The 27,785-nt window shown below is 48.5% G+C and overlaps 1 protein-coding gene across 1 annotated transcript in view; it reads right to left on the bottom strand.

Annotated features, from left to right (window-relative positions):
- SPATA21 (spermatogenesis associated 21) overlaps positions 1-26,140 on the bottom strand; it is a 32,569-nt gene extending 6,429 nt beyond the window's left edge. Inside the window, exons 1-10 of the mRNA XM_046002733.1 lie at positions 26,021-26,140; positions 24,132-24,283; positions 21,495-21,693; positions 17,639-17,901; positions 17,208-17,256; positions 15,658-16,118; positions 15,162-15,250; positions 12,821-12,958; positions 10,598-10,669; positions 10,362-10,479 (exon numbers count right to left, since the gene is read on the bottom strand). Coding sequence (XP_045858689.1) covers positions 10,362-10,479; positions 10,598-10,669; positions 12,821-12,958; positions 15,162-15,250; positions 15,658-16,118; positions 17,208-17,256; positions 17,639-17,901; positions 21,495-21,693; positions 24,132-24,283; positions 26,021-26,140 — 1,661 coding nt within the window. The remainder of the gene's footprint in view (positions 1-10,361; positions 10,480-10,597; positions 10,670-12,820; positions 12,959-15,161; positions 15,251-15,657; positions 16,119-17,207; positions 17,257-17,638; positions 17,902-21,494; positions 21,694-24,131; positions 24,284-26,020) is intronic.
- Positions 26,141-27,785: the final 1,645 nt, after the last annotated feature.

Below are 27,785 nucleotides of genomic sequence, written 5' to 3'. Positions count from 1 at the left end.
TGTAAAAAAAAATCACTAATTAAAATATTGTAGTACGTGCATGTTATTTCAAAATGAGAAGAGTCAAAAGTATTTGTCTTGGGAAGGGAGACTTCAGGGAATGGGGTACTGCAAGTGTTTATTAACCTTTTTGCACTACTTGGTTTTTCTATTGTTCTTAACTTTTTTTTTAAAAGATTTTACTTATTTGACATAGAGAGAGAGAGAGTGAAAGAGGGAACACAAGCAGGGAGAGTGGGAGTGGGAGGAGCAGGCCTCCCACCAAGCAGGGAGCCTGATGCGGGGCTGAATCCCAGGACCCTGGGATCATCACCTGACCTGAAGTCAGACACTTAACGACTGAGCCACCCTGGTCCCCTGGACTATTTGGCTTTTTCTTTCTTTCTTTTTTTTTTTTTAAAGAATGCATACATTACTTTAAATTTTTAAGAATTAACTGAAAGGATAAAGTTATGTCAGTTGAATACTAACCAAAGGAAGTCAGTATAACCATATTATATTTTAAAAACTAGGTCTTACGACAAAAAGCATTACTAGAGACACAAATGATTACCATATAATGATAAAATGTTCAGTTCGTCAGGAAACAAATTTCTAAACATGAAATATAAGGCAAGATCTGATGAAACTACAAGGAGAAATAGATAATTTTATTATCACAGAAGTGATAATGGATACTGAGCTTTGCCAATGTAGCATCAAGAAATCCATATACTATATGGGGATGAATGGATGTGGCTGTGTTTTGATAAAATTTTACTGTAAAAACAGAGCAAACTGGGGCATCTGGGTGGCTCAGTCATTGAGCATCTGCCTTTGGCTCAGGTGATGATCCCAGGGTCCTGGGATAGAGCACAGGCATCGGGCTTCTTGCTCAATGGGAAGCCTGCTTTCCCTCTCCTACTCCTCCTGCCTGTATTCCCTCTCTCACTGTCTCTCTCTGTCAAATAAACAAATAAAATCTTAAAAAAAAAAAAAAAAAAAAAACTGAGTGTGGCCTCCAGCCCGTAATTTGCTGACCTCTGTATACCGTAGGCCTTACCTAAAACTAAAATCCGTAGGAGTAACAGAGTTTGGAAGTTGAGTCTACCAAGTTAGAGGGTTCATGTAACACCTGGGTCTTTCACAAATATGCCTGAACAAAATGAAAAACCAAGACTACGTAAACTCAAACTGGCTAGTATCTGCCTACAAGAACAAAAGATGCTCATCAAAGAAGAGTCCAGCTTCCAAACAAAACAATCCAGTCTCTAAACCGTATCATCTAAAGTGTCCAGGACACAATAAAAAATTATCAGACATGCACAGGGTGCCTGGATGGCTTGTCGGTTAAGCGTCTGACTCTTGGTTTCGGCTCAGGTCTTGATCTCTGAGTCCTGAGACTCTGACGCTCGGCTCAGGTTATGATCTCAGGGTCCTGGGACGGAGCCCCACGTCAGGTTCCCTGCTCAGCAGGAAGTCTGCTTTTCTCTCTTCCTCTGCTCCTCCTCCCATTCATGCTCTCTCTCTCAAATAAAATCTTTTTAAAAAGGTATTAAAAAGGGGGGCCTGGGTGGCTCAGCGGGTTAAAGCTTCTGTCTTTGGATCAGGTCATGATTCCAGGGTCCTGGGATCGAGTCCCACATCAGGCTCTCTGCTCAGTGGGAGCCTGCTTCCCTTCCTCTCTCTCTGCCTGCCTCTCTGCCTACCTGTATCTCTGCCTGTCAAATAAATAGATAAAATCTTTAAAAAAATTAAAGTTTAGGGTGCCTGGGTGGCTCAGTGGGTTAAGCCACTGCCTTCGGCTCAGGTCATGATCTCAGGGTCCTGGGATCGAGTCCCGCATCGGGCTCTCTGCTCAGCGGGGAGCCTGCTTCCCTCTCTCTCTCTGCCTCTCTGACTACTTGTGATCTCTGTCTGTCAAATAAATAAATAAAATCTTGGAAAAAAAAGTTTAAAAAGGTATTAAAAATATATTCAAATAATTGAAGGAAAATGTGATCTTAATGAATAGAGAAACAAACTACAAACATGAAACAACTGGAAATTCTAGAACCAAAATGTACTATAACTGAAGTGGAAAAGTCACTGAACAGTCTTCGTAGCAGACTGGAGAATTAGTAGACTTGAAGACAGATCAGTAGAAATCATCCAATCTGAAGAACAGGGGATTAAAAAATTGAAGGCAAGTGAACAGAATTCTGTCTCTGGCCATAATGAAGGAACTGGTACTGAACTTGTCCTCCTGCCATAAATAAATATATGAAACTTGTGAGATATTGAACAACAGGCAGCACAAGACTATAATCCCTGAGGGGAGAAACCAATGAGGTGAGCTGACCGGTTCTCCAGAGAACTTTGCGTGGAGGTACAGGAAGTGGCACCCAGGCAGAACTGTAGACCCACCGAGGTAAGGGGACAGACAGTGTAGTTGGTAAACATGGAGGCCACAGGGATTAGTATATCAGGATATCAAAGAGATGGGAGCCATGTAAATAAAGTTGCAGAAATAAGCATGGGGTGTTCTTCAGTTTTTGGTTGCGTGCTAAGTAGTACACACATCGTGTGAAATTTCACGAAGCCAGACAAAGAACAAAAAACAGAAGTGATTACCAGGGTTTACCTAGGGCTGAGAGACACATGACTTTCAGACAGAGCAGAAGCTCTTTGTTGAACACCTGTAGAATTAGTAGAGCTCTTAGATGAGTCCTCTTTCAGTAGTTGGGACTGAGTCCTAGAGGAGAGACTACTCTGGATCTTCCCTAACAAAGCTTTATTTTTATTTTATTAAAAGATTTTATTTATTTATTTGACAGAGAGATCACAAGTAGTCAGAGAGGCAGGTGGTGGGGTGGGGGGGAAGCAGGCTCCCTGCTGAGCAGAGAGCCCGATGTGGGGCGCGATCCCAGGACCCTGAGATCATGACCTGAGCCTAAGGCAGAGGTTTAACCCACTGAGCCACCTTGGTGGTCCCCTAACAAAGCTTTAAAACCTTGAAATAGGGACACCTGCCTGACAGAGTTGGTATATAGCATGTGGCTCTTGATCTCAGGGTCATGAATATAAGCCCCATGTTGGGAGTAGAGTTTAATAAAATAAAATAACATAACCTTGAAAGAAAGAAGACTATCCTCAGTAACATAAACACCTGCCCTCTAGTTCAACACTTTAAAGAATAAAATCCAGACCCTCAATAAAGTGCCACAATGTCCAGCATCCAATCAAAAACTAGCAGACATGAGAAGCAGGAAAGTACCAATAAAAAAAGAAAAATCAGTTTACAGAAACAGATCCAGAAGTGACAAAGATAGCAGAATTAACAGAAAAGGACCTTAAATGAGGTATTATAAATATGCCCAAGGATTTGAAGGAAATATGAACAAGAGGAAAGAAAGAAAACTATGAAATAGAACTGAATGACATATTTAAATATGAAAAATGCAACAGCTGAAATGAAAAATTCATTGGATACATTTAAGAGGTGATTAGACACAACAAAAGAAAATACCAGCAGGGGCGCCTGGGTGGCTCAGTGGGTTAGAGCTCTGCCGTCGGCTCAGGTCATGATCCCAGGGTCCTGGGGATAGAGCCCCACATCAGGCTCCCTGCTGGGTGGGAAGCCTGCTTCTCCCTCTCCTACTCCCCCTGCTTGTGTTCCCTCTCTCGTTGTGTCTTTGTCAAATAAAATCTTAAAAAAAAAAAAAAAAGAGCAATTGAGGGGTACCTGGGTGGCTCAGTTGGTTAAACGACTGACTCTTGGCTTTGGCTCGGGTCATGAACTCAGGGTCCTGAGATGGAGCCCTGTGTTGAGCTCCATGGTCAGTGGGGAGTCTGCTTGAGATTCTCTTCCTCTCCCTCTAACCCTCCCCCACTTGCTTGTGCAGACACACACACACACACACACACACACTCTCTCTCTCTCTCTCTCTCTCTATCTCTATCTCCAAGATAAAGAAATCTTTTTTTTTTTAAAGCACTTGAAAAACAGCAGATACGGGACAGGCACTTGGATCTTTCTTTTTCTTTCTAAAAGCTGGTGACCAAATTCTCACATACCATGCCCTCTCTGCACCAGGAGGAAGAAATATTCTTTTTTTGTTGTTTAAGATTTATTTATTTATTTGACAGACAGAGCGCAAGCAGAAGGAGCGGCAGGCAGAGGGAGAAGTAGGCTCCCCACTGAGCAGGAAGCCCGATGTGGGACTCTATCCCAGGACCACCTGAGCCATAGGCAGACACTTAACTGACTGAGTCACCCAGGCACCCCAGGAAGAAACATTCTTATCACAAGAGATGTGGAGCTTTAGCTGAGAGAACTCTGTAATAAACCTCGTTAAAATAACTCTTATCTTCCCTTAGTCTGCCGGTGTAGTTTCACTACTTCTCCACATTCACTGCTCTCTTTTCAACCTAGGATAGAAACACTCAAGCCAAGTCATTTCTTTGGGTCTTCTCTTTCTTGTGAGGGTACCCAGGTACATGTAAATAAGATTCATATGCTTTTCTCCTGTTCATCTATCTTTTTTTTTTTTTTTTAATTTTCTTTCCTTACTTAAATGATCTCTACACCCAATGTGGGACTTGAACTAACGACTCTGAGATCAAGAATTGCATGGTCTACTGACGGAGCCAGCCAGGCAGGCATCCCTCCTGGTTGTCTACCTTATGTCAGTTCCAGTTGGAAATTCTGAGAGCGTAATGGACAGTTTTTCCTCTCCTGGACATCGAATGACATTTTTATTTGAATGAAGGACAAACTATGGTTATTCAGCCTTTGGTTTTCAGTGGATATTTCTCTAAAAGTGGATGAAGTTAGCCTGTCATTTCAAAGAAAACAACTGGCAGCATTTTTTGCCTCTGATCAAATTAAAGCTTTCAGGAAAAAGTTAGACTTTTGGGAAACTTAAATCCATCAACATGGGCATATACATGTCCTTATACAAAATACTTTATAGCAGTGAAAATGAATGAACTATAGCCACACACAACACTTCTAATACTTAAAGACTTTCCTGATATTAGTGGTGATATTAATTATAATATTGTAGTATATCTATACTAATTAATATAGTGTCATAGTATATGTATACTAGTTATATATAGTGTATATAGATATAAATATACACATACTAATTAAAATGAAATGTGCCAACACCTGGGAGATATGCGGTATTTTCCAAATGACCAGTGCACGTTACCAAAACATTCGTAGGAGAAGGGCCATTTAAACTACAAGATAGACCAATAGACTCTTACATTTAAGAGTACGAGCACTTCTGGCTGGCTCAGTCCATAGACTGTGAGGCTCTTGAGTTTGAGCCCCATGCTGGATGTAGACAGTGCTTAAATAAATAAACTTAAAAAAATAAAGGAGTGGGGCGCCTGGGTGGCTCAGCGGGTTAAAGCCTCTGCCTTCGCTCGGGTCGTGGTCCCGGGGTCCTGGGATCGGGTCCCGCATCGGGCTCTCTGCTGAGCAGAGAGCCTGCTTCCTCCTCTCTCTCTCTGCCTGCTTTTCTGCCTGGTTGTGATCTCTGTCTCTCAAATAAATAAATAAAATCTTAAAAAAAAAAAATAAATAAAGGAGTACAGGAGTACCCGCCTGGCACAGTCGGTTGAGCGTCCAACTCTTGGGTTCATCTCACGTCATGATCTCAGGGTCATGACATCAAGCCCCGTGTCCGGCTCTTTGCTCAGCATGGGACTCGGCTTGGGATTCTTTCCCCCTTCCTCTCCCTCCCCCTCTGCTCCTCCCCCTGCTCTCTCTCTCTCTCTAAAAAGAAAGAAAACATTTTTTTTTAAGATTTTCTGTTTTAAATTTGACAGAGAGACGCAGTAAGAGAGGGAACACAAGCAGAGGGAGTCAGAGAGGGAGAAGCAGGCTTCCCACTGAACCGGAAGCCCAATGCGGGGCTTGTTCCAGGATCCTGGGATCATGACCTGAGCGAAGGCAGAAGCTTAACCCACTGAGCCACCCAGATGCCCCGAAAGAAAATATTTTTAAAAATAAGTCAAAGGTGGGGCACCTGAGTGGCTCAATTGATTAAGCGACTGCCTTTGGCTCAGGTCATTATCCTGGAATCCCGGATCAAGTCCCACATTGGGCTCCCTGCTCAGCAGGGAATCTGCTTCTCCCTCTGACCTTTCCCCTCTCATACTCTCTCTCTCTAGTAAATAAATAAAATCTTAAGAAAAAAATGTCAAAGAGTACAAAAAGTTCATTGATACGATTTCAAATGACACATCTCAGCCACAGAAGGCTCTACCACTTAACAAGTCTGGTATAGTATCAAAGAAGAAGATCCACACAATATGTGGGTATTAAATGAAAAGGCTATTAAAATACTTCCTTTCCAGTTATATATTTTGGGGGAGGGGGAGTTCTTGATATACTTCAACTGAAGCAACATATTGCAACAGATTGAATACAAGGCAGATATGAGACAGAAAGCTGTCTTCTTTTCTGCCAACTCTGAAGAGATCTGCAATATTGTATAACAATGCCATTCTTCTCATTAACTTTTTTTTTGGAAACTATATTTTTCATTTAAAAAAATTGTTTATGTTAACATGTAATGGGGTTTATTGTTAAATAAGTTAATAAGTATTTTAATTTTTTTCTCAGTTTTAAGATCAAATATAGAAAATACTAACAAATGTTCCTTGGCGTCCTCAAAACTTTTCAAGAGCATAGAGGAGTGGGGTGCCCGGGTGGTTCAGTTGGTTGGGCATCTGACTTCGGCTCAGGTCCTGACCTCAGGGTCCCAGAATGGAGCCCCGAGTCAGGCTCCATGCTCAGTGTGGAGTCTGCTTAAGACTCTCCCTCTCCCTCTGCTCCTCTCTGCCCCTCGTTGTGCTCTCACTCTCTTTCTCTCTCAAATAAATAAGAAAATCTTTTTTTAATTTTATTTTTTAAAAAGTTTTATTTATTTGACAGAAAGAGACAGATCACAAGTAAGCAGGCAGAGAGGGGGGAGGGGAAGCAGGCTCCCCGCTGAGCAGAGCCCGATGTGGGGCTTGATCCCAGGACCCTGGGATCTTGACCTGAGCTGAAGGCAGAGGCTTAACCCACTGAGCACCCAGGTGCCCCTAATAAAATCTTTTTTTAAAAATGAGTGTAGGGAGCCTGGGTGGCTCAGTGGATTAAGCCGCTGCCTTCGGTTCGGGTCATGATCTCAGGGTCCTGGGATCGAGTCCTGCGTTGGGCTCTCTGCTCCACGGGGAGCCTGCTTCCCTCTCATTCTCTCTCTGCCTGCCTCTCTGCCTACTTGTGATCTCTCTCTGTCAAATAAATAAATAAAATCTTTTAAAAAAAAATGAGTGTAAAGGGATGTTGGTCTAAAAGTTTAAAAACTACTGCTCTGGAGAAACTTTTGCCCACATGTCGCAGGACACATATGCAAGAATATTCACACTGTTTCTACATAGTTGAAAACTGAACATAACTCTAATGGTATCAGCAGAATGAATAAGTATACTGTGATATAGTCACATGTAATAGTGTATGTAGCAGTTGGGACGTCTGGGTGGCTCAGTCAGTTAAGCATCTGCCTGTGGCTCAGGACATGATCCCAGGGTGCTGGGATAGAGACCCACATCGGGTTCACTGCTCAGCGGGGAGCCCGCTTCTCCCTCTCCCCCTGCCTGCCGTTCCTCCTGGTTGTGCTTGCTCCCTCTCTCTGTCAAAAAAATAAAAACTTTAAAAAATAGTATGTAGCAGTGAGAACAATAAATGATTTTTTTAAAGAATTTATTTGACAGACAGAGATCACAAGTAGGCAGAGAGGCAGGCAGAGAGACGGGGGGAGGAAGGGCTCGATCCCTGAACCCTGAGATCATACCTGAGCCAAAGGCAGAGGCTTTAACCCACTGAGCCACCCAGGTGCCCCAAGAACAATAAATGATAATTACTCACAAGAATGTGAATGAATCATAAAAACATAAGGTTGAGGAGAAAAAACAAGTAACAAAAGACTTAACACAGTGAGTCCACTCATAGAAAGTTTATGAAAAGCAAGACACCTGGGTGGTTCAGTGGGTTAAGCCTCTGCCTTCGGCTTGGGTCATGATCTCAGGGTCCTGGGATCGAGCCCCGCATCAGGCTCTCTGCTTAGTGGCGAGCCTGCTTCCCCCCCGCCCCCGCCACCTGCCTCTCTGCCTACTGTGATTTCTGTCTGTCAAATAAATAAATAAAATCCTTAAAAAAAAAGAAAGTTTATGAAAAGGTAAACAATAAAGTACTCCAGAATACAAACGAAGGTGAGTACAGACCAGAGTGCTACTCCGTATCTACCAGAAGGAAGACCGACACTACCAAATTTGCACAAGATGTAGAGCAGCTGGAACTCTCCTATGAATGGTGGGATTGTAAAACAGTGCAACCACTTGGGAAAAGGTCTGATGAGTTCCCAGAAGTAAAATATACCTGCCCGCAATTCCCTGCTGCATATTCACCCAAAGAAGCCAAAGTATGTGTCCACGGAAGGACTTGCACAAAAATATTAACGGCAGCTTCGTTCGTGATAACCCCACCCCGAGAACCATGGAGAGGCCCATCAGAATGGATGAACCAACTGTGATAGATTCACAAGTGGAGCACTGGTCAGCCGTAGAAACGGGTCAACCCTGACACCCACAGCAACACGGACAAGTCTCAAAAGTCTTGTGCTGAGTTCAAGAAGCTGACCCCAGGGCTGCATACTGTATGTTTCCATTGATGTGAAGTTGCCAAAAAAGCAAAGTCAATCTGGGATGGAAAACAAACCAGAAGAGTGATTGCCTTGGAGGGGTGGGTTCGGAGACCCACTGGGAAGGATGATGCGGGCATCTTCGGGAGTGAAGGCAAAGTTGTGTATGACTTAGGGGTTCGAGTTCTCCGGGTGTGAGAGGTGGCTGAGATTCACGCACTGATGATTTGTGTGTCTCCCTGAATACAAATTATACCTCCAATAATGAAAAAGAAAAAAAGCTCTAAACAAATGTCAGTCTTTCGTTATTGATCTGTATGCTGAAGTATTTAGAGGGAAATGACTATCAATTATTGTGAAATGAACAAAAAACTGGTATGGATTGATGAAAAAAGGTTAGGTAGACACAAGATTAAAACAACATGGCGGATTGGCAATGGTAGGATCTAGTTGGTGAATATATAACATTCTCCTTGAAATTCTCTCAACTTTGCTGTATATTTGAAATTTTCAGTAAGCAAAGGGAAAAACAAGTAGTGAAAATTAAAAGAGAAAGCAGGGGAATACTGGTTAGTTCTTATCTGGGGAGATGTGATTGGAGTAGGGCACACAGGGCTTCGAGATTATTGGGAATGATCTATTTTTAAACTGGGGAAATGGACACATGGGAATTTGTTTTACTGTTTCTAAAATTATACATTTATGCTCCTTGCTCAGTGGGGAGCCTGCTTCTCCCTCTGCTTGCCTCTCCTCCTTCTTGTGCTCTTTCTCTCTCTGACAAATACATAATTTAAAAAAATAAATTTAAAAAATTATACATTTATGTTCTTTAGAGTTATATATATTTAGAGTGATTTACAGATGCTGGGAGGAAAAAAGACATTTTGTCTTTGGGGTTCCTGAGCTGGCGTTGTTGGAACAACTTGCTGTCATTCTCCTACCTCTGGCCCCATGTGGACAAGGCCTGGTCTCAGTGGCAGGGACAGTCCCCTGTGTGATACACAGAGAGACCAGCTGGGCTGTTCTGCCATCACAGTTTGCTTTTAGCCTTGGAATGTTGGAAGTTCCTTTTGTGCGTAGCCATTCCTTCCTTAGATGAACCAGTAAGCACCACCCCCACCCAGCCCAGTCTGGAAACATGGGGAGGCTTTCATCTCTAGCGTTCTCTGGCCCCAGGCAGTCTCGATCACATAGCTGTTCTGAGATTGCTCTCTGGGTACTGCAAGAAAGTATTCCTCTTGCTGTTGAATTGGTTCAGCGAGGCGAGTGTGAGTATGGGGCTGCCAGTTGCCATCCTTCCCACTGAGGAAAAGGGAGAAGCAGACTCCTCACTGAGCAGAAAGCACAACATGAGGCCTGATCCCAGGACCCTGAGATCATGACCTGAGCTGAAGGCAGAGGCTTAACCGACTAAGCCACCCAGGTGCCCTGACCTAGTTGAGCTTGAAACCATGGAACAGAGATGAGTAGGAGAGATAAGGCCTTAAGACTATCATCTGATCTCCTGGATCCAGCCATTCCTGAGGCCGTGATCCATTCTATGAGCCAATATATTCCCCTTTTGCTTAAGCCAATTTTATCTGGGTGCCTTTCACTTGCAACTAAGAGTCCTAACCATCAAAATTCCTCAGCTGCCAAGATACTAGGTGCCATTTCTGTGTCTGCCACCCTCCACCCACAACCACCGGCCGCACTCACTTGGTGATCTCCTCTAAGGCCGCCTCCGGTAAGGCCAGCATCTCCACCAGCAGGGACAGGATCTCAAAGAGCAGAGTGTGGGGGTTTGGGGGAGCCATGTCCGTCAGGGCATTCTGCTCTGGGGACATGGGAAGATGTCTGCTGTTACCATTCCGTAGTTCTGGAGGCCAACTGGCCCCACCAGCCACCAACCCTGCCCCCCAGCCCGAGCTCTGACTGGGCTCACCCCTACTCACCCACAGAGCAGAAGAAGCGCCTGGTGTCTGTCATCACAGCCAAGAAGTCCTTGAAGCCTACGTGACCATCTCCTGTGGAAGCCAGGGGTATAACAGTGGGCAAGGGCCTGCCAGAGTGGGCACAGGCCCTGCAGCCCGGGCATGTTAGCATGTACTCAATGGGTTTGATTATAAAACACAAAAAAGACACATTCAACGCATATTCAATGCAGCAAGTATGGTGCACACAGCAAAGTAGAAGGTGAAAATTAGGGGGGCCTGGGTTGGAAGCTTCTAGAACTCAGGACAGCTGTCTGAGTTCCCATCCCTGGTCCACCACTTACTATCCGTGTGACCTTGGCAAAGCCCCCAACCCCTCTAAGCCTTAGCTTTCTCACCTGGAGAGTGGGGATAACCATAATGCCTATCTCATGGGAGATCAAATGAAGTAAAGTGCTTAGAACAGGGCCGTGGGTATTATACAAGCCCAGTAAATGTCAGCAACCGTTATTATTACCATGTGCTAGTCACTGCATGAAGAATTAGGTACCCACAAGATTCCCACCTCAGCCTTCAAGGCCCTGCAGGACCTGCCTATTACCTGTCTCCAGCCTCACCTGGTGCCAAGGGCCCCCAGCATGAACCTGTTCTTCCACTGGGGCCACGTTCTCTGCTCCGGGCCTTTGCACATGCTGCTTCCTCTTCCTGGAATCTTCTCTACTGCCCTCTAACTCTTTAGTAAACATCCTACATGTGCTTCTTCTTGATCATCCCTTCCCCAAGAGAAGTCAGACCTGACCGCGTCAGCTGCCCCACTATACATTCTCACAAAACCCTGTGTTTCCACCACACACTTGTAAGATCTGGAATTTAATGGAAGTGCCAAAAGGGTCTGTTTTGTTCTGCACTGTGTCCTCAGGGCTAAGACAGGTAGGTTTGGGGGGCACCTGGCTGGCAGTCCAGAGGAACATGTGACTTTTGATCTCAGGGTTTTGAATTTGAGCCCCACATTCAGGGTAGAGGTTACTTAAATAAATAAAACTTAAAAAAAAAAAAAAAAAAAGACAGACAAGTCTTAGAAGATGTTTCCTGAGCTACTAGACAAATGAATAAATGGTCTTTAATCCTGAAAACCACCCTCTGGAGATGCCTAAGACTCTTATCCCCATGTCACAGATGGGGCCTGAGGCATAGAGAAAAAGGAAGCTTTTGCCAAGAGTCAGAGAGGGGCAGAGCTAAGGTGGTTCCTGGCTTGTGTGTGTGTGGATTCGCCCCTGTGCAGTGATGGAGGAAGCAGAGCCGGACCGGTAGTGGCCAGGAGCCCAGGCCACTTACAGCTCCACGGCTCCCCACGCCCTGCATCTAGCCGACCAAACCACGTGGAATTCCCCTCACCCCATATCCTCCTCCCTTTGTCTATTTATTTCTATCATGAGGGATGCCCTTTTTTCTTCCCTCCCTGCCTAACCGCTATTTAATCTTCCACCATTTGGCTCAGTCATCGCCTCCTCCAGGAAGTCTTCCTTCCTGATCCCGTCCTCTAAGCCACCTGAAGTGCTGCTTCCTTTGGTGACTCTTTTGTGTCCCTGTCTCTGTGAGCACCTCGGGGGCAGGGCTCACGGGCCTTACCCATCTCTTTCTTCTCAGCGGCCAGATCTGGAAGGCGCACACAGTGGGTACTTAATAAATATTTCCTGGATGACGAACATGAGCAGCTCAATGTCTCATGAACACATTCTGTGCACCAGGCACTGGGCTCAATGCTCTGCCTGGATTATCTCATTTGCTTTCCAGCAGCCTGCTGAGATACATGCTATAAGCCCCATTGTACGGAAACCAAGGCCTGGCCAACTTCACTGATTTGTCCAAGGTCACACAGCTGGTCAAATGAGTGACCCAGTCATGGGAGAAGGTCCCATGAAGCAGGCCTAAAAGGGAGGTATCGCAGACACCACCTACATCCTAGGGTCAGGAGACAGGTCATGGCCATCTCCAGGTGCCCAGAACCCGGTGCTGAGTAGATGCTCAGAGAGCGTTAACTTTGGGCCAGCATGAGGGGCCCCAGTGGAAAATAAAAATGCAGGATGGGGTCCCTCACTCAAAAATTTATGAAGAATTTCCAGACTGCAACAGCGGAGCATTAAACCACGTGCAGCCCCTTGAAGCGTGGAGGTCTGCAGGACCAGAAAGGTCTCCCATTGCTGGCCCTGCCTGGGACCCAGAATGGAGCCTCCCCTCACTCACCATCGATGTCGGCGCTCCTCAGGGCGTCCCGTACCTGAGCTGGCGTGAGGGAGATGCCCACAAGCAGCAGGATGTTGCCCAGGCTCTGTGCGTTCACCTCGCCATGGCCATTGAAGATCTCAAAGTAACTGCGGAAGGCTGCAGTGGGGCGGCGGGGGTCACGTGAGGCGGGGACACGCCTTGCTCCTACCATCCAACGCCCCCACCTTCCAACCACCCTCCTGCCCAGCATCCTTTACCACCGTGGCTGGGTGGAGAGGCAGGGGCAGCTAAAGCAGCCATAGTGGAAGGCGCAGTCCCGCTAACTCACTCCACTCTCTATCCCAAGGTCAGGCCAAGGTCTCAGCGGGTGTGCCAACACCTAAGCTCCTTAATGGCCTTCACTCTGTGCCAGGAGCACAGCCACCTTAGGGCACCCCTGCTATGTGCCAGGCACTGTGCTAGGCTCTTCATGGCCACGTTCTCATTAAAGTCTTACAACAGCCTCATAAGAGTGGGATGCTTATTCCTTTTGTCCCAATAGGGAAACGGAGGCTTAAAGATTAGGTGACCGGGTAGGTCTTTCTGACCCTTGAGTCTGTGCCTTTGACTTTGGTGCTCTGTGGTCACTTATCCGCATGGATGTGCTTTCTAGGATAGCTTGATACCAAAAGCTGCACCTGACTTCTCAGCCCGCAGCCAAATGTCGGCAGAATCAACAGACCGAGGGAGGGGGCAGGGTCTGCCCTTTAATAATAAGCGGGGTGGCTGCTTTGGCCTGAACTGCATCCCACTGAAACTCTTATGTTGAAGCCCTGACCCCCAGGACATTAGCGTGGGACATTAGCGTATTTAGAGACAGGGCCTTTAAAGAGGTGGTTAAGTTAAAATGAGATAGTAGCGTGGGCCCTGGTCCAGCCCGACTGGTGTCCTTACAAGAAAAGGAAATGCGGAAACACGAGAGACAGTAGGGATGTGTGTGCACAGAGGAAAGGCCACGTGAGACCACATGAGGACACAGGAGGGTACAGGCGGCCACCTGCAAGGCGAGGGGAGGGGCCTCAAAAGAAACCCATTCTGCCACCACCTTGATCTGAGATCTGCTTGGTTTGCGACCTCCTGCGACCTCCTGAGCTCTGAGCAAAGAAATGCTCAGCCACCCCGTCTGTGATAATGTGTTACGGCAGCCCAAGCAAACCATACAACTGCCACGGGCAAGCCACCGTACTTCTCTGAGACTCGATTTTCTCATCTGTGAGATGGACAAAACGGTACATCCTCTGAGAGCGGTTGTGCTAATTCAGTGTCTGGCATGTAAGAGACTCTGAAGTCTGACACACAAAACTGAGATGAGGACAGAGGGAGGACTAGGATGCTAGGGTTGGGGTGAGTGGTGACCCCCCAAGGGCAGGCATGCCAAAAAAAAAAAAAAAAAAAGGAAAAGACAAGAACAGCTCTTAAAAGCAGGCATGAGCAAAATGCCCGTGGTTTGGACCATGTGAGCAGAGCAGCCAGACGGCTTCGGGGCATGGTGGAAAGCCCGCATCTCTAAGCCATGGCAGCACCTTGTCCGTGAACTCTGCTCAAGGACATGGTACAGAAGGGCCTCTTTGAAAATGACTAGAGAGTTGCAATGCCAAAAGGAGCGAGCTCCCAGGAAGCGGTCATGGGGAGCTGGAGAGCGCATTCAGGGAAATCAGAAGGGGCCAGTGGAGAGGGTCACAGATTTGGGGGAGGAATGAAGGGTGGAGGGAGGACTGCTCCGTGCTCTTCTGGGGCTGGGGCGGGGTGTAGCGGGGCTGCAGGAAACCCGTGGAGCTCACGGAGTCAGCACTCCCTCCTCCGCCCTCTCGTGGCCAGTGGAGTCGTGGGGCCCAGGGCCTCCCCCAGGTGGGTGTTCAGAACTTTAAAACTTTTTGGAGGGGGTGGGATGCGGCAGGAAATGGGACTTGTCCAGGGCAACTGCTCTTGTTAAATGGTGAGGGATGGTCTAGGGCGGACGGGGGGCCCTGGAACCCTGCCTCCCACCCAAGCGGCCTCCAGAGGACCCGCAGCGTGGGCTTGGATGGAGAGAGGCAGAAATGCCTCCAAGCCTGAAGAACCTTGCTGGACTTGATCTGTTTACTCAGGGAGGCCGTTCCGGAAGAGGACTGGGCCCCAAGGAAGAGGGTCTCAGCAGGGACTCAGACCCCCACGGCCAGCTGCCACCCCGCACTGTCTCCCTAGCCAGGAAGTCTCCTCCGGGCCCAGAACACAGGGCTGCGGTGGGCATCAGGTCAGCGGTGTGGTCTGGAGCGCCCCATCCCCCCAGGACTGAGACTCCTGCCACCGGAGGGGCTTCCCTGGGCAGGCCCGTCCTCACCTTCCTCTTGCCTCAGGGTGAGGTGCTCCTCGAACCTTTCATCCCAGTTCTGGTACAGCTTGAGGAGGCCGCGCTCCTCCAGCTCCTGCCTACGGAGGACAGACCCCAGACACAGGGCACACATCCCGTCACCCTTGCCCGGGGCCACCCCCAGAAGCTAGGGGAGGGCAAGGGGGGAGGGTGGGGCAGAGGAGGACATGGGAAGGACCCTGGGGGAGGCTTTGGGAGGTCAGGAGAGTCTCAGAGTGACCCTGGGGAGGAGGAGGCAGGAGTGAGGGGACATGAGGGGAAGGGACACGCCTCCGTGTCCCTTAGAGGGACTTAGAGAAAAGCTGGCAGAAATGGGGATGGGGTGGGGGGGCAGAAGTGACAAAGGACGAGGGGGCACACGAGAGGGAACAGGTACGGTGACGGGACGAGAATCTGGAAGAAAGATACCAGGGACCCTGGGACACCAGCACTGACCTCGGGCGCTCTTTTTTGGGGTGACTCCTACCGTGTCTTGGTGCTGCTCAGGCTCCTCTCTCCGCTCGGGTGCAAGAGTTCTGCCCTTCTCCAGCCCACGTCCAGGGTGGGGGCCGGCAGGGCTGTGACCAGCCCTGAGGCCGGGACCGGGGATCCCACAGGGGCGGGGACAGGGACTGGCCCGGGGGCTGGCGACCGGGCCCAGGGTGGGGCCATCGCAGGGGCCGAGGCGGGGGTCTGAGGCAGGGTCAGAGGCAGGCTTGGGGCCGAAGAGGGCACGGGGGTCAGGGTCCTGGGGGACTTCCGGTTTGGCAGGGTCCGGGCCTTGGCAGCCCTCCGATGTGTGACCGCCTCCTCCTGCACCTCCAGCAAGCACTTCATGAAGCCCGGCCGAAGGCTCCCAAGGTTCTGGGCCCCCACAGCCACTGTGGGCTCCCGAGGCTGCTTCTGCACAGGGTCCAGATCCCTCCTCTCTCCAGTGCCCCTCACCTCCTGCGGACAGCACAGGAGAGGGAATCCAGCTGGACTGTCCCACAGAGCTTCTCCTGCCCTTCACTCTCCAGGGCAACCTCGCAGTGCTCTTCCTCTCTGGGTCCCCTGGACGATGCCCTCCAAATCTCCTATGCACCCCAGGAGGCTCCTCCCTGCCCTTGACCTTGGCTCCCCCGCCTTCCAGCACTGTGAGCCGGGGGGCTTGAATAAGTCACTCCCTGCTCCACCTTTCATTTATTTCTGTCCCTGGGAAGCCTCAGTGGTCTTGTCAATGACCTGTCGTTTGCCGACCTGACCAGAAGGTAAGCTTCATGTGAGCAGGACCTTGTCTGCCTCCTCTGTCCATGACTATCCAGGGATGACACATGGCAGGCACTTAATAAACGCCCACTCATTCATCTGACAAATCTAGCTTCTGTCCCTCCTGCTTCTGTCCCTCCTATGACAGGGACGGGTCATCCCCAGCCCACCTCCAGCACGCACACCCCTGCCCAGCCCTTTGTCCCACATGAGATGCAGCTCTTGTCCCTAAAGCACCAGCTCTATTTTGTCCATTAGCAGAAACATGCTATATTACCTTCCTTCCAACTAAAAGCACCCCCAGGGGCGCCTGGGTGGCTCAGTGGGTTAAAGCCTCTGCCTTTGGCTCAGGTCATAATCCCAGGGTCCTGGGATTGAGCCCCACATCGGGCTCTCTGCTCAGCAGGGAGCCTGATTCTCTTCCTCTCTCTGCCTGCCTCTCTGCTTACTTGTGATCTCTCTCTGTCAAATAAATAAATTTTTAAAAACTTAAAAAAAAAATCTCCCCTGACAAACCGCATCAGCTACCAGCTACCAGCCCAGGGTTCTGCTCCTGTTTCCAAGCTCCAGAGTCTAAGGGCATCCTTTGTCCTCCACCCAAGATGCACACACGTGTGCACACACACGTGCAAAGACACACACGTGTGCACATCCATGTGCACACTCACACAGGCTCACTCACACCTTCCCCAGCTGGATTCCAGATACCAGCCCTGTCCCTCCTCTGCCTCCTTCCTCCTCCTGATTCCCGACAGCCGCCCTCCCCACCCCAGCTCCCGCTCCACTTACCAGTGCAGGAACAGGCCCTGGTCCTGGTTGGGTCTCCACGGCCTTGACCCTAAACAAGGAGGAGACCCTGGGGTGGCAGAGAGGCTCAGCGCAAGGCTCATCCTCTGCACTGACCTTCCCTGAGCCCCCGGGACACTCAGGCCCATCATGACACTCAGCCTCATCTCTCCAGCCTTATAATCTCAGAGGGACCCCTCATTCCCTCACGTCCCCATGTTGGGACGAGGCCCTTAAAGTACAGGTTTGCAGAACAAAGAGTTCTGGTGTTAGAAGTATCCTACAGATAGGGAAACTGGGGGCCAGAGGGGCGTGACTTGCCCAAGGTCCTACATCAGGTCAGGAGCTAGAATTCGCCTCATCTGTAACTTAACAGAAGCGTGATCTCGTTGGGTCAGGGAGTCGGGTGGGGGCGGCATCAGAGGATGGCTTACCTTCCTTTGGGTGGGTCAGGTCCTGGAGTGGATGGTGGGAAGGAGTTGGCCATCTTTTCCTCTGGAGTTGCCAAAGGTATCAGGGGCACTGCCTCTTGGGAACTGTCCTCCTGTGGCCTGATGTGGGGAGTGTCCACTTCCTTGGGGAGCTTGTCTCCCCGTGGCTGCCCACAGCTGTCCAAGGTGCAAGAAGCTTCTGCTGGCTGCACTATGTCTGCCCCATGAGCTTCCTGGTGACCTGGGATGGGCTGACACTCCCGGCCCTGCCGAGGACAAGACACCAAAATGAAGAGCCTGAGCCTGGTTCCCAGGTGAACCTCAACGCTGGCCTGGAGACCGGTCATCCCAGGCTTACAGTGATCGACACTGCAAGTGTCCTCTCACTGAGTGCTCTCAGCACCCCTAGAAGGAGCACAGCCTCGTTTTCAGGGATGAGGACACTGAGGCCCACAGGAGTCACGGCCCACCCAAAGTCATGGTCCATGCTTCTCTGCGGCAAAGAGGGGGAGCTTGGAGGAACTGAGATGGTTCCCTTTAAATCCCAAACTCCTTGGTTTTCCCAAGGAATGTTCAAAGTACAAGAATCCTTCTTGTACACTCTCTAAAAAGAGGGTATGTTAACTGATTTCAAGACTTCCTGTAAAGTGACATGATCAGGACAGGGTGGTATTGGAATAAAGATAGAGAGATGAGTGGGACAGAGAGTCCAGAAATCGACTTACACAGAGCTCAACTGATTTGCAACAAGTTTGCCAGTAGGGAAAGGGATCTTCAACAAATGGCGCTAGAATGGTTGGATGGCCACAGGCCAAAACCCAAACCACAATCCAGCATGCCGTGCACAAAAATGAACTCAAGATGGATCATAAGTTTAACTATTAGGGCGCCTGGGCTCAGTGGGTTGAGGGTCTGCCTTCGGCTCAGGTCATGATCCCAAGGTCCTGGGATTGAGCCCCACATCGGGCTCCCTCTGATCTATGGGGAGCCTGCTTCTCCCTCTCCCTCTGCCTGCCACTCCCCTTCCTTGTGCTCTCTCTCTCTGTCAAATAAATAAATAAAATCTTTTTAAAAAATATTAAGCCTAAAATTATAAAACTTCTTGAAGAAAACATAGGAGAAAATCTGACGTGATCTTGGGTTAAGCGAAGATGTGCAAGAAATAACATCAGAAACTCAAGCCCCAAAGAAAAGATTGATAAATTAGGCCTTACCAAAATTCAGAACTTCTGTTCTTTGAAAGTCTCTGTTAAGAGAATGGAAAAGACAAGGCACAGCCTGGGGGAGAGCATTCACCAATCACATATCTTATAAAGGACTTGTATTCAGAATATCTAAGGACCTCCGAACTCAATAATAAGAAAGCAAAGAACCTGATTTTTTTTAAAGGCAGAAAGTAAAAAGATGATCCATAAAGTGGAAGGAAAAAAATGTGTGTAAATCCTATACCTCATAAGAGACTAGTATCCAGAATATATAAAGAGCTCCTACAACTCAACCATAAAATAACCAATCCAATTAAAACAATGGGCAAAGTATTTGAATAGACATTTCTCCAAAAAAGATATGCAAATGACCTATAAGCACATTAAAAATTGTTCAACATTGGGGCGGCCTGAGTGGCTCATTCAGTTGGGTATCTGAGTTTGGCTCCAGTCATGATCTCGGGGTCCTGGGATCGAGCCCCGCTTGGGCTCCCTGCACTTACTGGGCAGTCTGCCTTTCCCTCTCCCTCTGCCCCTCCTCTCAAATAAATACAAAAAAACATTTTTTTTTAAATGCTCAACATCATTTGTCATCAGGAAAATTAGGGGCACCTGGGTGGCTCAGTTGGCTAAGCGGCTGCCTTCAGCTCAGGTCATGATCCCAGCGTCCTGGGATGGAGCCCCACCGGGCTCCCTGCTCAGCGGGAGTTCCCTCTCTCTCTGCCTGCTGCTCTGCCCACTTGTGCTCTCTAACTGTGTCAAAAAAAAAAAAAAAAAAAGGAAAATTAAGGCCACAATGACAGTCCACTAGACACCTATTAGAACGCTTAAAATTAAGGACTGGCCCTACCAAGTGGTGGGGCGGATGTGGCTCGGTGGAATTCTCACACCTCTGCTGGGGCTGGGAAAAGGCACAGCAGCTTTGGAGAGGACTTTGGCGTTTTCTTAGTGAGTGCCATTTATACCTACCGTAGGATCCCTTCTATGCTAAGCGGGTTATTTGCTCCAGAGCAATGAAAGCCTTTGCTCCTGCGGACACGAATATTTGCAGAAGTTGTTTTTTGTTGTGGTTGTTGTTTTTTGCTTGTTTGTTTTTTTCAGAATCAAAAAGTGAGAAGGAACCATATGGCCACGGGTAGGTGAAAGGATGAAGACATGGCGGTGTATGTGTGCGGCGGGCTGGACTATCACTCCGCGTCAAAAAGGAGGACTCTTGTTTTGTTTTGTTTTGTTTTGTTTTTTGTTTTGTTTTTGGGGAAAAGGAGGACGTTTTGAGACCTCAAGAGCGTGAGTGAATCTCAAAATAATCGTGCCGAGGGAAAGCAGCTGGGCAGAAGGAATGTACCCTGTCCCCTTCCGTTTGTGTAAAATTCCAGGAACTACAAACAAATCTGTAGCAAAAAGTGCGGATCAGAGGTGGCCTGGGGATGGGGTGGGTGGGAGGAGGGATGACAAGGGGCATGAGGGAACTTGGTGGGGGGATGACAGATACGTTTATTTTCTTGATGGGGGTGACGGCTTCAGGGGTGAAGATGTACGTCCAAAACATCACTGAAGCTTGCCATTTATTTATTATTTATTTATTTTAAGATTTTATTTATTTGACACAGAGGGAGTGAGACACAGCGAGAGAGGGAAAAGAAGCAGGGGGAGTGGGAGAGAGAGAAGCAGCGGGGAGCCTGAGGCAGGGCTCCATCCCAGGACCCTGGGATCACAACCTGAGCCGAAGGCAGACGCTTAAGAACTGAGCCACCCAGGCGCCCCTGAAGCTCTTTTTTAAAAGATTGTATTTATTTATTTGAGACAAAGAGCATGCATGGGATGGACAGGAAGAGGGACAAGCAGACACTGCTCTGAGCACGGAGCCCGATGCAGGGCTCGATCCCAGGACCCCGAGATCATGACCTGAGCTGAAACCAAGAGCTGCATGCTTAGTTGACTGAGCCACCCAGGCTCCCCATACCTCTCTGAAGCTTTAAAAGAATTAATCCCAAAATGAAAATAAGTGAAAAGATATTTTGTAGACAAATAACTTAAAAAAAGGCACCAAGCACTAACCACCTCTTGCAAAGTCCCACAACACTCAGCAGCTAAGAAACAGCTTCTGCGATACCCTAGCATAAAGAAAACCACGGAGTGTGGTTACATCCAGCATGTCCCTATTTTTCTCGTACACAGAACCCCTCCACTCCTCCCCACCTCCAGCATCCAGTGACATACCGTGGGACCACCTGGAAACAGGTTACACAGTCTTGCAATTAAGAATATCCAGAATAGGGGTGCCTGGGTGGCTCAGTGGATTAAAGCCTCTGCCTTCCGCTCAGGTCATGATCTCAGGGTCCTGGGATCGAGCCCCGCATCGGGCTCTCTGATCAGCAGTGAACCTGCTTCCCCCTCCCTCTCTCTCTCTGCCTGCCTCTCTGTCCACTTGTAATCTCTGTCTGTCAAATAAATAAATGAAATCTTAAAAAAAAAAAAAAAAGAATATCCAGAATATCCCAGTGACCCATAGAGACGGTACACTTGACATTTCCGGCGCATGGAGAGAAGTAGACACAAGTGTACCAAAATGGGGGGAATGGGGGGAAGCTCCTTCGTCTTCCCTGTGGGGCAGTCATTCTGTACCCTCCTCCCCACGTCTCCATGGACATTACCTGGTGGCTCTGGAGGGCCTGACCCTTCACCGTCCCTGGGTTCTGCTGTCTCCCCCGCTGGTCCTCGGTCTCCTTCCCTTCCTGTGTTGCAGGGACCCTGGAAGGCAGCACCCCCAGCTCACTTCCTGGCTTGGCTTGACCCCCGCCTGCTTGCAGCTCCCTGGGCCCTTCCTGGGGAGCCGGAATTGACTGCTTCTTCCTGGGGAGAACAGCAAAGCGACACCTCAGCTCCCGGATTGGGCCACAGTTTTATATTCTTAGGCTCCTATGTGATTCCCAGAGCACCTGTGCACACCTAGGTATACCATAGGTGCATACTTAATGCTGGAGAGGATAAATGAAGAACTGACATGAATTCTCCAAATCCCAAACACTTTGATGTCAATGTTTTGGGGAGTTAGGATTTTATTATTATTATCATTATTAATGTTGCCGTTGTTGTTGTTTAGAAAAAAAGAAAAAACAGGAGCACCTGGCTGGCTTGGTTGGTAGAGCAAGTGACTCTTGATCTCAGGGTTGTGAGTTTGAGCCCCATGATGGGTGTAGAGATGACTTAAAAATAAATCTTGGAGGAGCACCTGGGTGGCTCAGTGGGTTAAAGCCTCTGCCTTCAGCTCAGGTCATGATCTCAGGGTCCTGGGATTGAGCCCCGCATCAGGCTTTCTGCTCAGCAGGGAGCCTGCTTCCCACCCCACCCTTGCCTGCCTCTCTGCCTACTTGTGATCTCTGTCTGTCAAATAAATAAATAAAATCTTTCAAAAAAAATAGAAAATAAGTAAATCTTGGAGCGCCTGGCTGGCTCAGTCAGTTAGCGTCTGACTCTTGATTTGGGCTCAGGTCATGATCTCAGGGTCATGGTCAGGCTCCACGCTCAGCAGGGAGCCTGCTTGAGATTCTTTCCTTCTGCCCCTCCCCCTGCTCTCACTCTCTCTCTCTTTCAAATATAAATAAATCTTAAAAAAAAAAAAAAGAAGCAAGCAAAACCAGAGAGGCTGCACGGAGAGGTTGAGACTGAAGCCTCGAGCCTAGAGTCATCAAACTGCCAGTGACAGCTCAGGGTTTGACTCAGATCCCACTCACGTCCTGGAGTACTTCTCCCAGGCTTCTTCCTATGGGTGTGCACACGCGATTGTCGTGGGGATTTACGTCATTACCATCTTCAAATAATTGCCCAACTTTACATAATACAGTCATATTTCATATACAGTTTTGCCATCCTTTTTCGATGATTATAACCTAAATTTTCCTTGCCAAAAAAAGCTTTCATAAACCTGCTTTTTAAGGGAAAGTATAAAATTCCATATTTTATTTTATTTATTTACTTTTTAAGTCATTTCTACACCCAGTGTGGGGCTCGAACTCACAGCCCCAAGAACAAGAGTTGCACGCTCCGCTGACTGAACCCACCAGGGACCTCCTAAAATTCCGTATTTTATAAATAAATATACTTGACTTTACCATCCCTCTCTTGTAGGTATTTAAGGCATCCTGGCATTTCCAGTTTTTTCATATTTAAAATGACGTGACAGAGAAAAAAAAAACTTGCATAAAACTTTGCCTAATTATTTAGGGGTGACTTGGTGGCTCAGTCGGTGGAGCATGTGACTCTTGATCTCGGGGTTGTGAGTTCGAGCCCCAGGCTGGACATAGAGATTACTTAAAAATAAAGTCTTAAAAAAAAAAAGTCTTAAAAATAAATAAATAAAAATAAAAATAAATAATAAAAAATAAAAAAAGATTAAGGCAACGCTCTTGGGCCCTCTCCTTCTTCAAAACTTCATACTATTGCTCGATAAACTTTACTATCACTCAATTTAAATAAGTAAACAAGATTACTCTCACTGTAGACACGTTTAAAAGTGGACAGAATTCAGGGGTGCCCGGGTGGCGCAGTGGGTTAAGCCACTGCCTTCGGCTCAGGTCATGATCTCAGGGCCCTGGGATCGAGCCCCGCATCAGGCTCTGTGGTCGGCAGGGAGCCTGCTTCCTCCTTTCTCTCTCTCTGCCTGCCTCTCTGACTACTTGTGATCTCTGTCTGTCAAATAAACAAATAAAATCTTTTATTTTTTCTTTTTAAAGATTTTATTTATTTATTTGACAGAGAGAGATCATAAGTAGGCAAAGAGGCAGGCAGAGGGAGTGAGAGGGAAGCAGGCTCCCTGCCGAGCAGAGAGCCCGATGCGGGGCTCGATCCCAGGACCCTGAGATCATGACCTGAGCTGAAGGCAGCGGCTTAAACCACTGAGCCACCCAGGCGTCCAACAAATAAAATCTTTTAAAAAAAAGGTATACAGTATTTAGAAAACAGTAACAATAATGCATGTAAATGTGTGTTTTGCCTCTTTTGTTCATTCTTCTATTGATTCAGTGAATACATATTTACTGAGCATCTACTATGTGCCAGTCCCAGTCCCAGGCATGAGGGATTTGAGGCTGAGCAGGACACATCAAAGCAGCATGTGATCTAGTCGGGCAGTGCAGATGGAAGGTTCCACGAGTAATTAGGTAGCGTGATTTATGCTGCATGAGAGAAGCAAGAGTGCTTCTATCTTAGGCCGGGAGTCCTACCTCGTCCTTATCCCCCAGGTGGCTCACAGGGTTCTCTCCTGGACCTTCTCTAAGAAGTCCCCAGCTCACCTTGGTCCTGCCGGATGCGTCTGCTCCTGGGTCCTGAGCTCCAGAGGACCCTCCTCTGAGGATTCCCTGTGTCTAGGTCCCTTTTCTGGCCCTCCTGAGGTTGAAGAGGGCTGCTTCCCATCGTCCATCCCTGCGGCATCTGGGAATGCAACCTGGAACAGAGATGTCCATGTCGCTGGCCCGAGGCATGGCCACAAGTAACCATTCTAGAGGGTTCTTCCCTCTCCCTGGGTTTCGTCCCGGCCTCAGGGGCAGGGAGATCCTGTGTCTGACTGGAGAGAGGTGAGGAGGAGACAGGGGCCCCTGGAGAGAGCGGCTGCTGCGGCTTCGGCTTCGGCTTCGGCTTGTTACGACCTGGCCCAGCCCAGAGGCTGTCATTCAGTGCTAATGGCTCTAGCACAAAGCTGAAGTCCAGAGTAGGACCTGCGCAGAGGGGACTCCCTGAGGTCGGCCTCAAAAGACCCCCCCCGGGGGACATCAACACCCTAAGAAGATCCAAGAGAGCCATCCTCAGTTTCTGCTGCTTCAGAGCTCAAGCTCTAGAACTGGGTTTTGATGTCCATCTTGGTCTATCAGTCCCTAGTGGAGCCGGTGACTTAGGGCTAGCTCCGAGCCTCACCTGAGTCAGCAAACTCCAGAAGACCTGGATAATAATTGTTCTACTGCAAGATTGTGCCGGAAGCCAACACCAAGGTCACCTACCGGTCATAGGCAGGACCTGTTCCCGTGCCGCCAGGGATTGAACCCAGTTGGTCCTCACCATGACACACATGACAGCGGGGCCCAACGGGGGTGCAGAGGCTTGCCCAAGGTCATACAGATGGTTATGTAATGGGACTGAGACCCATGACTTTGCTCATTGAAAAACTAAATCAGGGGTAGAGATGAGGGAAGCCCTGAATGTCTCCCCCAACCTCCTTCCAAGACCAACCCCCCCAACATACACACACCTTCAGGTGCTCTCGCTGCCCCCAGGGGAAGCCATGATTTGTAACAAAATCAACAGGGAGAAGGCAATGCTTAACCATGAGAATGCTGACCTTTTTTTCATGGTGACATTTTTGGCTCTGGGGAAGCTAGATGGGAAGGAGGGCCTTCTTTGTGCTCTTCAGTTCATGCCACTTGGCACTTAGAAGGATGGATGGAAAGAGGTTCAGAAGTGTGATAAAAGCTCAGGGTGCAGGCTCGGGGCTGGGGAGGGTCATGGGTAGAAGCTGGGAGCAGCTGCCTGGGAATTAAGCCTTAGAAAGGGGCTGGATGCCATGGAATTTGCATAGTAGAGTAAGTAGGAATTCTTATTTTACTCATCCAGCACCTATCCTGGTAAAAGAAGCCAGCATTTTGTGTGTGTGTGTGGTGGGGGGGGGGGGGGGCAGCTCCTGGGGTCAGTGGAGCCAACTGAGTATCACTTCTGACTTCATTATACCAAGAGCTCCAGGCCACTGTGTTCTGCCGTGGTGGCTAATACAGGGATGAGCATGCGACCGTGAGCCAATGACAGTGGTACCAGAAACTTTCTTCAACTATTGCAAAGAGGTTCTCTTCCTATTGGGGACGTTATTCCAGAGGATATAAGATGAGAAGACTAAAATCTGGAGTGGCCAGGGAAATCCTTGCCAGCTTTCAGGGAGAGTCTGCCAGGGAATGGCATGTTGGAAGGCAGAGCCAAAGGACACTCATTTAGCACCTTGATCCAGCCATACCTGAAGTCTTCTAATAGATTTTTCAGTTATCCAAGCTGACATATTCTCATTTCTGCCTAATTCAGTTTGAGTTGGGTTTTGTATCACTTGTAACTGAGTCTTAATTAAAGTAGTTGGGGAGGAAGCCTGGGCAGGGGAGGGGAAAGGTGAAATAGCAGGGTCAGAACACGAGGTGCAGGGCCCTACCTGGTTGACTCCTGATATGGTGGGCTCAGCACCAGGCCTCTTGCTGGTGGCACTCATGCCAGGACTTGGCTGGGCCCCAGGAGACTTGATCCTTGCCTCCATGTACATTCTCTTGTCCATTGTGCCACAGCCAATGGGGATACCAAGAGAGGCATCACATGGAACCTGTAATAGAGAGCCTGACTGAAGGGAAGAGTCATGGCCGGGCCTGGCTCTGACGGGCACACATTGAAACTGAAGAGCTAGCCACACCCAATTTACCCACAAATCCTTTCTAATTCTCACAGTGACTCTGAGGAAAAGGAGGCTCTGGGAAGCAAAGTGATTTGCCCAAGGTCTGACACCAACTGAGCCACAGAACAGGAATTAAACCATAGCCTGTTGGATCCCCAAACACATATACTTTCTTCTTCCACAGCATTGCCTAATGGGTGCTCTTTGATCCTAATATTGGTCCCACGAGGGACACTGCAAAAAAAAAAAAAAAAAAACCATTCTGATACTAAATGTGTTTGGAAAGAGCAGAGTTGGAATAGGAATAGGAATAGGAATAAGAATAGGCTGTGTTGCAGGACTTCTCAGAGCCTTTAGTATACATTTCAGACACGCATTTTAAAGAGTGCCCAAGAATGTCACGGTTGCTGTTGTTATAGATGAAAACTCCAAGTTCTTCTTGGGGTTAAGGAATAGGAGTTGAGAACATCTGTCTTGAGAATCCCAAGAACTCCAATGGCATATGTAGTTCACCAAAGCACCCCCATCCCCCGGCTGCCTCTGCCCTGGACACATCCCTTTCTAAAGGCTTTCCTGGTGTCTCTCCTGCCTCTCCCATCCAACCTCATATTAGGCTGTATGACCACCCCCGACATAAACATGCTATTTTAACCTGGACAGCCTCCCGCAGTCCTAATCCCACAGCTCCCCAGCCTCTGTGCCTGCAGCCCACTTCTCTGTATAACCCCCACCCCCATTCTTCAGCCTCCCACCTCCTCTCCAAGCTTCCAGCCCCCCCCCCCCAGCTCTCCCTCCAGCCTCTGAGTTCCTCCGAGGCCCATATTCCTATGGGTGCATCACAAACCCCATTTTACTGTTAGCGAGTTTCTAGGGGGTAAATCCTACCCCTCTCTGTGAGACCATGGGGTCGTGGAGATCTTGATTATGTTTTCGCTCTAAATCATGGCAGGCCAGCCAACAGACACGGAGGAACCTTCTATTTGCTGGGCACGTTTGCAAGCGGTATTCTCCTAAGCCCCTGTGAGGTCAGTGGGTTTAGCCCGAAAGCTCAGAGAAGCCCAATGTCTTGTCCAATACAACACAGTTAGCCTGCAGGAGATCTGGATTTAGAACAGGGACCATGCGGCTCTCAAGACTGCTTGTCTCATCATATTATCTTGCCTCCAAGCTGCTCATTCGTTTACCTACACAACCAACAACTGTCTCAGGGACCTGTGCCCAAGCTATAGGTACAGCACCAGGCTCTGAGGGTACACTGGGTGTTCAGAAGGCTCTCACCATTTACCAGGGGCACAGAGGAGATGCCCTCATCAGCCACGAACCCAAATTCCCACTCCCTCCTCCTTTCCTCCCACCCCTGCCTACCTTCCAGTCCTTCCCGCAGCTAGATCAGCACCCCACAATGCAAACAAGATCTCCACTCCCGTAGGATGCCCACCCCAGGCATAGTGCCCACCTCCCAAAGGGTTTAGGCTCTCACTTGGCACAGGGAAGTCAGCACTGTGACCAAGTTCCTCCCTCTCCCTGGGGA

The sequence above is a fragment of the Meles meles genome, chromosome 1 (genome assembly GCF_922984935.1).
Source record: "Meles meles chromosome 1, mMelMel3.1 paternal haplotype, whole genome shotgun sequence".
NCBI lineage: Eukaryota > Metazoa > Chordata > Mammalia > Carnivora > Mustelidae > Meles > Meles meles.
Note: the sequence above shows the minus strand (reverse complement) of the source record. Positions and strands in the feature narration are given on the sequence as shown.